General features: G+C 31.8%; 1 protein-coding gene across 2 annotated transcripts; it reads right to left on the minus strand.

The window, feature by feature from the left end:
• Positions 1-124: 124 nt before the first annotated feature.
• On the minus strand, positions 125-3,171 carry LOC115995269 (tubby-like F-box protein 5). Of its 2 annotated transcripts, none has more exons than XM_031119772.1 (5): positions 2,802-3,171; positions 2,141-2,542; positions 1,958-2,045; positions 1,422-1,551; positions 125-1,331 (listed from the first exon to the last, which is right to left on the minus strand). In XM_031119772.1, the coding sequence occupies exons 2-5, from the start codon at positions 2,513-2,515 to the stop codon at positions 659-661; spliced, it is 1,266 nt and encodes a 421-aa protein (XP_030975632.1). In that variant the 5' UTR covers positions 2,516-2,542; positions 2,802-3,171; the 3' UTR covers positions 125-658. The 2 variants fall into 2 exon arrangements, with proteins under 2 accessions (XP_030975632.1, XP_030975631.1); XM_031119771.1 differs by lacking the exon at positions 2,802-3,171 and adding an exon at positions 2,634-2,711.
• Between the last annotated feature and the right edge of the window lie 6,590 nt (positions 3,172-9,761).

Consider the following 9,761-nt stretch of genomic DNA (forward strand, 5'->3'; position numbering starts at 1 on the left):
GGAACAAAAGACAAAATAAAGACCTGATTTTAAAGCAACTAACAAGCCAAATAAGGAAATCTACGATAGTGTTAGAGAAGCAAAGGCAAAACAAGAGTAACCACAATTTAGGAAAATATGACAATTAACATATTTAATGGGAAAATATCATATTGAAAATACAGTCCAGGCAAGAGCGATACAAATAAGATATACATGCGTAGAAGTAATTAACCTTGAGGCGAACCCAGAGGCAGGACCATGAATTAACTTCCAACTGATTTCAAAACTACGGATACAGCGAGGTTAGAACCAGAAGTAAGCAACAAACCAGATTAGATTACTATCTATATTTTAGCCAAGCAAAGCAATTCATGAAACCACATCTCAACTATATAGATATAATTTACTAAACTTATTTTTATCTTAATTTCAGTAGAGCCAAGGCATGGAACAACATACAAGTCAAATTCCGGAATAAACCGAAATTAGAGGGGAGGGGGAAAGAGAATGGTTGGGTGGGTTGGGGTGGGGGTGGTGGAGAGCTACTGGCTGCACAAGATTCTCAGCTGTGAACGGCCATGCACGATTAACTTCAGGGAAGAGCAAAGATATATATTCCCAAAATTTGAGAAGAAATTTAGCAAATGTAGATCATGATCTCCAACCAACATGAGTTTCATTCACAGGCAGGTTTAGTGTCAAAGCTGCTCAAGCAGACAGCAAAGGCTTGGAAGGCAGAGAGTGGGTAGCGATAATCCATAGTGAAGATGTCTTTTCCAATCTTTCCAAACTGTAAAATTACCCTTTCTTGCTCTGCAGCTGAAATATTGTGCGATGGATCAACAGCTGCCACAAGCTGGAAATTCTTAACAGAAGCCACTGTAACACGCCCTCTGAAATTTAAGCACCAGCACTGCAGCTGCTCATGCCATCTAGGAGCCTTGTTTTTAAGAACCAGTGGCTCTTCAGAGCCCTGGGCTGAAACTCGTGGCTCTGAGAGGCTTATGGTGCTGAAATCTGTGATTATATCCTTTCCTTTCAGACCTGGTAAGGGAGAAAATTGCTCATCAAAGGAGTGTATGAATGATGCTGGTGTTGGAGCCTTTCCGTCCTCCTGAATAGATGAGAGAGGTATGGAGTGCATGATGCAATTCATTCTCCTTGGCCCTCTGGTGCGAAGGACATTGAGCTCGTAGGAGATGGTCCCTACACTGTAGTTACACGCTGGTACTCTTGGAGACACCTGCTTAGAATGAAATCTTCTACTGGACCGACTATTTAGTTGAACTGCAGCTTCACTAGGAGGTTGGCTGTCATATATGGTGAACTTTGTACCCAAAAAATTAGACCTGGCAAAATTTTGTCACCTAAATTATAGGGGTAATGAATGAAGAAGAAAAGGCAAGAGGTAGATACAAAGAGCAAAGGCTTAGACTTGCCTCAATTTACCAACATATTTACTGCTGGCCCGAGAAAAATCATCAGCAACCAATGATATAACAAAGTCTGTGCCTGTTGCCCTTCTGATCTTTTTGGCTGCTAATAGCAATTTATCACCCCCAACTTCAGCTGTCAAATTAATAATATCATAAGTGAGAAACCTCGTAAGAACTGATATAATTTTATTTCACCAACTGATTCATTCACTTAATTCTTCATTAAGCCGATACTCGTAGACAATAGAATCCTCAAAGGAGATGAAACACCAAAAAAAAAAACAACTCAAAAAACATTGTCACTAATTTCCGTCCCATACAAATTATTTCTACCTATATTTTGGATGACGTACAAGCAATGCCATATCAACTCCTCTCTTTGAATCATACAAGGAAACTAGTATATGAAAAATTGATGATAATCACTTTATGTCCACTCCCCAAACATCAAAAAATCTAATCCAGATATCAAGAACAGGAAATTGAAGTTCACAAGCTCAAATTGATTTGAGGAATAAGCCGAAAAGAGAATTACTCACAGGGCACCAGACCGACGTACAGAAAATACGTAGAAGTGGCTCTGTCCCTCTTGATAAAACACTGTATCGGAGACTCGCGAGGCCCAGGCTATAATTCATAAACCATTTTAAAAAACAGTCAAAACAAACAAACTTTTACAATAACAAAAACAAAGAATAGATCATTCATTCTTTTTTTTATACCTGCTTTAACGAGATAGGAAATGTGATCCTTCCACATTGCTCGGGAGTTCTGACAATCTCGCTAGTAATTGCTCTCCACGACCTGCAAACAGAGCCACAAGACACAACCACGGCGCGACCGGGCCACGAGGTCTCGCTCTCTTCCACCCTCCTGATTATGTCCAAGAGCAATTCAGGCGGCAAATTGGCCCACCGACCTTGCCTGATCGATTCGGACAAGGAATGTACTATGGGTTCTTTTTGATCCGCAGGCGCAACAACAATTTGCGACCTAGTCCTTCTATGCCAATGTTTCCCTTCTCCACTTCCTCCTCGTCTTGACATGCTCCCACCCATGCCATCCTTAATCTCGCGAACAATGCTTTTAAGCGACATTCTAATCTTACTAGGTATCACATTCAGCTGCAAAGTGCAAACCCATACAAAACAAAATTATAAGACGGCAACAAAATCATATCTCAAATGAATTGATACAAAATGCAAATTTTCATACATATAGTACATGTGGTCGAAAACTACATGCGAAACCAGCCATGGCTTCGAACGGTAAAAAGAGAAAAAAAACAAAAAATCAGAACCAATTTTAAAACAAAAGACAGGTGGACTTGAGCGAATAATGAAAATGTAGACTCAAAAATCGCAGAATAACTAGGCAACCAACCTGTCCAGATACAAAAAAGAGAACAAACAAAACAGATCGGACCGAATCAGCTCGAAATCCAGAACATGCCTTTCGCGAATATCATTTCCACTGGTCACCGAGAAAACCCGTAGAATATCCGGATCCACACACAGAGATAGAGAGATAAAAAATCGGGGCTCCGGTAGTGCGAAGCCCTCGATCGCTACGGCACCATGAGCTGAGTTTTCTTCCACCACCACCACCACCACCCACTACCACTAGCTGGCCACCACCACCAAGACTAAGAGATGTCTTTTTTTTTCTTTTTACTTTGGATTAGAGGACCCCAAAAATCTCTCTCTTTTTCTCAGTTTCTCTGCCTTAAAACCGGATCCAAGGCTCTCTTTTTTGCTTTATTATTATTTTAATCTTTTTATAATATAATAACAGTAAACTAATTGGAGGGAATCTAGGGTCTGCTTTACTCATACTGCTTCAACCCAGTTAGTTAGTCCACGTAGGCAATCAACCTTTTTTCTGTCTTAGATTGGATTATTCATGTTAAAGTAAAACCGTGTTAGACTTTTTGTTAACTTTATAATTTAGTTAAATTTATTTCATTTTTAGTAAGTTAACTGATTATTTCCCTTATCGTCTAATAAGATATTTGTGTTTTTATTTTTTATATCATGGAGTGGATATTATATATTGAAATTTTGATAGGTTAAATTTTCTTTAAATTGTGGAATAAATAATTTCATATATAAAGACATTCATAATAAATATCCATTAATAACTGTCATAATTATCAAATTTTATATTTAATTTTTTTCATTTACAAACAAAATCGTAATAAATGTCTAATTTAATTATCATAATTATCAAATTTTATGTTTATATAAAATGAAAGAGAGAGAAAATCATGTTTAAGATAAAACCATATTTTATTAAAACTTTTGCTGCATTTCATGGTTGGTGACTAAATAATAAAATTATTATATTAGTATATATTTTTCAATTGGTTTAAATTATATTCCAAGGGTAAACTATCTATTAAAATATTATCATAATTAAAATAAAAGATTATTAATAAGTACTATAATTTCCTATTAATAACTATCATTGTAAGGACCAACTTCGGATCCTAAGCCCAAAAGATGGGTGGACTTAGGCCCAAGAAGCTCAAAATAATAAATTTGTAGAGAATGAGTCGAAGAACTTCCTACACCGTTCAGGGGTCTTCTCCATATAAATGCGGTCAGAAAGTTAGCTGCAGAGCATTCAATGTGGCGGTGACAGCAGCTTTCTCTTAGATACCTCTGAGCCCCATCCCTCTTGTACATTTATAATACACGTCTCTACTAGTAGAACTTCCTGGAAGGCCACTCTGATCAACAGGATATACTTTTGATATGTGCTCTGTTCATCCGAGGAGATTCTCCTCCTCGGACCACCTTCCCCAGCCTTTCTGTTTGCATCCTACTTATGGGATTCTGAGATTGACACCCTCACTATTGTTTATCCGTCCTTGGACTAACTAATGTCTTTGGCTGGACCAACTAACTTCTTTGGCTAAAACCCAAGGCCAATATACAAATTTGGGCCCTTATCCCTACAACCATAATGGTTAAATTTCATATTTAGACACTAAATAAAGACTATTAACAACTATTAAGATTATTAAATTTAATATTTAGACAAAAAAAATAAAAGAGAAAAAAAATCACATTTTGATAAAAATTTTCCATGCATTGCACACATCTATACCTCAACAACTTATGTAATACAATATCATAAAGTCAAACGTGTTCGATTTTATATATTACAACAAGAAATAATATATATAAAAAATATTCTACATATGAAACCTCCATTAATCTTGGCAAATTGTATTTTCTTTAAATGATACAATATATAGTCTCATACAATCACAATCATAATAAATAACTAGTGATAATTTTCACAATAATCAAATTTCATATTTAGATAAAAATAATAAAGATTAAAAAGACATATTATGTTAAAATTTATTGTGCATTGCATTGGTACCAGCTAGTTAAAGCTTAATATATATATATATATATATATATATATATATATATAACTGGATAGATGGGAAAATAAATTTGAACCCTACAAAAAAGTGTAAGTTGAACTACAATGCCCTTGGCCTTTAAGTAGCATTTTATATGCATCCATTTAATGATTTAGAATACATATTGTTAAATTTAAAAATAAATTTAGTTACGTGTCATTTAAAGCTTTAAATAATATAGCATTATAATAATATTATATATATATATATATATATAATCTTAATCTTGAAAGATAAATATTACAAAATTTTGTTAAATAAACCTTACAAGTTGGTCAATACAAAAAGTAAAAGCCATACTAAAAATACAACGAATTTCATCGCAAAAGTTTTACAAATTGATGAATTGTTAATTATAAAAGAATATTTCAAATATTTATTTATTATGTTGTTTAAGTAGCACTAATTTCATCCATTGATGTATTAACTTTGTAAGCCTTTTGTCATAAAAACTTATGATCAATTTAACATTTTTCCTAAAAAGTAATGAAGATTTTTAATATATTGTTAAAGTAGAATTAATTGCAGTCATTGTCACACAGTATGTAAGCATTTTGTTGCAAAATTTATAATACTTTTAGCAATTTTCCATCTTGCAATATATAAAGAGCTCATCTATAATAATAATAACAATATTTATTATTATTATGAAGAGTAATTCACTGTAACTTTATCCTTTTCATTTTCTTGTATGAAATTTAACCTATTCATGATAACTTTATCCTTCTGTTATCGTCTAATGAGTGATGTTAGAAAATATTTTTTCTTTCGTCAATAAGTTATCAAATTATGATTTATATGAAATCACTTTTACATATATTCTTACTGTATATTTCACTTTTATCATACGCTAATATAATCTACTAAATCAACGGTTATATAAAAATTTGTAAATTTTATTCTGTGACTGGACACGGCATTCTTGTTTTATAACCTTGGTTTTTCTTTTTTTAAACAGTTTTGTCATATGATGTTGTCAAATCACACGAAGAAAAAGACAATTTTTACGCCTTTTCAGTTATAACGTTCAAGTGGAATGCAATTTTTAATTATAAACTCTGCCAACTTTAGGAACTAAATTAAGATTAATGAGCGTGATGAGCTAGTGGGACCTACTATAATTATAGATTTTGGCAGGGCAGAGTGAATTTAGGAATTACATGGGTTTTAAGGATGATGGAGATTGCGGAAAATTCTTAAGTGAAATGATATTTATTTTGGGTCATGCTAATGAGTGTTCTAAGAGTACTGGTTAAAAATTCATTTTAGAAAAGTTTTGACATCACTTTTATGAGAAATGAAAAAAGCTGTCAAAACATTAGTTTTTTTTTTTTTCCCCTAAAAACTTTCTTTAACTGGATTCTTAACCAGTGCCTTAAGGGTACTTGTTAGTATTTCTCATTTATTTTTTCTTGAAAGTATTTAAGAATTACTCGAAGATTACAAGAATGCATAGATTTTTGTCTTCTTTTTTGTTGTTCAATAAATTAGGAGATGTTTGGTACATATGTTTAAACAATAATTTTTAATGTTTAAACACTTAAACATATATTTTTACAATATTTTTTAATCCACACGTATTTTCATAATACTTAAATAATGATATTAAAAATCTCTAATCAAACATATTATTACTATTAAAAAAATAAAAATAAAGCCATACAATACTTAAATAATGATCCTAAAAATCTCTAATCAAACATATTATTACTATTAAAAAAAATAAAAATAAAGCCATAAAAATGAAAAGATATAGAGAACACAAGTCCTCTACTCAAGACTCAAGGGCAGGTCAAAGTAAGGCACGTGAAAATGGGGAGCCACATTTATTGGTGTACTTAGCAGTGTCAGATTGGAGCCAGCATGGGTCTATATGATTCGTGCTACACTATAATCAGTATATGAATGTGCTCTCTCTACTTTCCGAGTGGCATAGAAGGAAGCACCAATTTGTTGAAGTTGAAGTACACTGTTCCAATAAGTGGACCACAGCTGCAGTACTCATCACCCTATCCATGACAATTCATGTGTTCACAATTTCAAATATCCTATGATCTTGATTGAGATCTTTTTTAACTCTTCTATGGTAATTTATCATTATTAAATAAATAGTTGAAGTTTTATTATATCATTAATATTGAAATAAATATTATGAGATTCAAGTTACTTCAATTGGTAAAGTTTGTTATCATCGTATCAGAAATTTAGAGTTTAAATCTCACCTATAACTTTATTATAAGAGCAATCGTAAATATTAATTTGCTCGATATTATTTTGATATCCATTTTAAATACTAATGTTACCGCATTAATTTTTTCTCAAAAAAAAAAAATGTTACCGCATTAATTTAATCATAAAATAATTATAGTATTTTAAGAAGGGAAATGCTAACGAATGCCCTTAGGGCACTAGTTAATAATCCAGTTGAAGAAAATTTTTATTGGAAAAGAAAAAAAATTAATATTTTGACAGCTTTTTTCATTTCCCATAAAAGTGATGTCAAAACTTTCCTAAAATAAATTTTTAACTAGTACCTTAAGGGCATTCGATAGCATGACCTTTTTAAGAATTATCTTAAAAATTCTAGAAGAGTTATACTAAATATAGAGTCAATTATAACGGCGTGTCATAACAATAAGGGTAACAGCAAGTTTATGGTTCATTTAAAATTCCCATGAACTTTTTAGAGGGTATTTGATATATGTGTTCCAAAACATGTGTTTTGTTATTTAAAAACGTGTGTAAAAATATGTGTGAGTGAAAAAAATATATAAAAATGCGTGTAATGTTGTTTAAAAATTGAAAATGTGTGTTTAAGTGGGTGTGCCAAACACTTCCTTAGTTTCAAACATTTTTTTTTACACTGTTAGAAAAGGCACTGTCAAGTGTCAAGGCTTCTAAGAAAGTTTGGTAAATTGGAAGGCTTGTAAAACTAAGGATATATATATAGAGGTAAAATAAATTATTTGTAAACGTCTTGTAACTCAACTATTTGTCAAGATTTCTAAGAAATAAAGATATTTGTTTTAATTTTAAAAGTCTTGTAATTCAATTAGTATTTCTTTGTGCTTTATATATATATATATATATATATCTCCATTTAAGATGAAAAATTGCAGAGTGATTTCTAATTAATGGATAATTCATAGACAATGCATAGCACAAAAAATTATTAAAAACTCATCAATCTTGTGAGAGAAAAAACATTAATTCCTTTCATTGTATTAATAATTTTAGAAAAACTTTAAGAGATTGACTTAGTGGTTTTTTAAAGTCTCATGATATTTATGAGATTCTGGATTTGAAATCTCTTACTAGCGTCTTGAGATTACTCATATGAAATCCCTCTCTATAATATAAGATAATTGAATTACATACATCCAAAGGAATAGATATTTCTCAAATTTTTTTTTTTTTTTTTTGGGTACTACATCGTTTAAATGGAATCCATGTGCAGTAGCGGTAACAAAGAGAAATCTACCTTTATCAAACCTGAATATTAGCGAGCTCCAATTTTGATGCAATGCAATGCATACAAAATATAGGGGGCATATTCCAACTTTTATAGATTCGAAGTACATTGGTAGGCGAAAACTTGGATAAGCATTCTTGGCTTCAATAATCAATGGCTTTTATTGTTTACAGTTATCAAAGAACAATGAGCACTAGCGGCTAGCTAGCATGCCCTTCCATTACGAAAAAAAATTGGAGACCCAATGAGATAACAACTTAGTTGGTGCACGTCAAAAGGTAAAGGAATAATAATTAAGAATTATTGTACCATCTTAAATTAGTTGCCAAGTTGGTTGATCGATGATGTTGTGGAGCCCCATAAATACACAAATATAAGCATATATTACACATATCCCACTTTGTATGCAATCAATCGTGCGCTGCTCTTATTATTGTCTCTCAAATATTTATATGGGGATGGACCGACCTGGCATTAGTTGGAAGATGTAGACAGCACTTGAGAGAGTTGAGAGCACCTTGATCAATCATTCTCTGTTGTGTGAAAAAAAATTGACTGTGCTGGCTATGGCATCTTCGATAAGGTTGGGTGTTGATGATTAAATAAAAGTGTTTACCTTAGCTTCTGCACCTTTGCCAATGCCAGCTGACAATTGATGTGCCCCATGATAGGCTATGGATATTTGTCAAATCATCGTATTTTGCTAGAGGATTCATCTTGAAGCTGCACACGGCCGGCATGGGATATGCATGCATATATATATAATGTCATAACTATAGTAAGTACCAGCCTTGTCCTTAGGCCATTGCCTAAGCCCCAAGTGAAAAGGAGTTTCCAAAATTTGTAAAAGGAGCAGTAGAAAAAAAGGTCAAAAATTAGTTTAAAATAAAACTCAAAAAATTTGGTACATCCTTGTGATCAAAACCAAAATTCAAAAAGATAAAATACAAATTCAGTCTAAAATATTAACCACAAAACAATAACAAATTAAAACAAATCAAAAATCTCAAATCCCTAAAATTTATTCATATTACCGTTTCTTATATATAGTAGATAAAGCAATTAGTTCAATTGAGAATAGGTTTGAACAATTTCACATATATGAAGATATTTTAGGTTTTCTATTTAACTTCATGAAATTGAAATCACTAGATGATGATAGTTTGCAAAAATATTGTCTTAATCTTGAATTTTTTCTCAAACATGATGTTTATTATGATATTGATGATTTAAATTTATTTTCAGAGTTAAAAGTTTTAAGAGAAATTTTACAAATAAAAGAATATACTCCAATCGACATACTAAATTATATGAAAAAGTTAGATTCATTTCCAAATACATGCATTGCTTATAGAATTTTATTAACAATACTTGTTATAGTTGTTTCTGTAAAAAAAAAAATTTCAAAATTAAAATTAATAAAATCATATCT

The sequence above is a fragment of the Quercus lobata genome, chromosome 6 (assembly GCF_001633185.2).
Source record: "Quercus lobata isolate SW786 chromosome 6, ValleyOak3.0 Primary Assembly, whole genome shotgun sequence".
Classification (NCBI taxonomy): domain Eukaryota; kingdom Viridiplantae; phylum Streptophyta; class Magnoliopsida; order Fagales; family Fagaceae; genus Quercus; species Quercus lobata.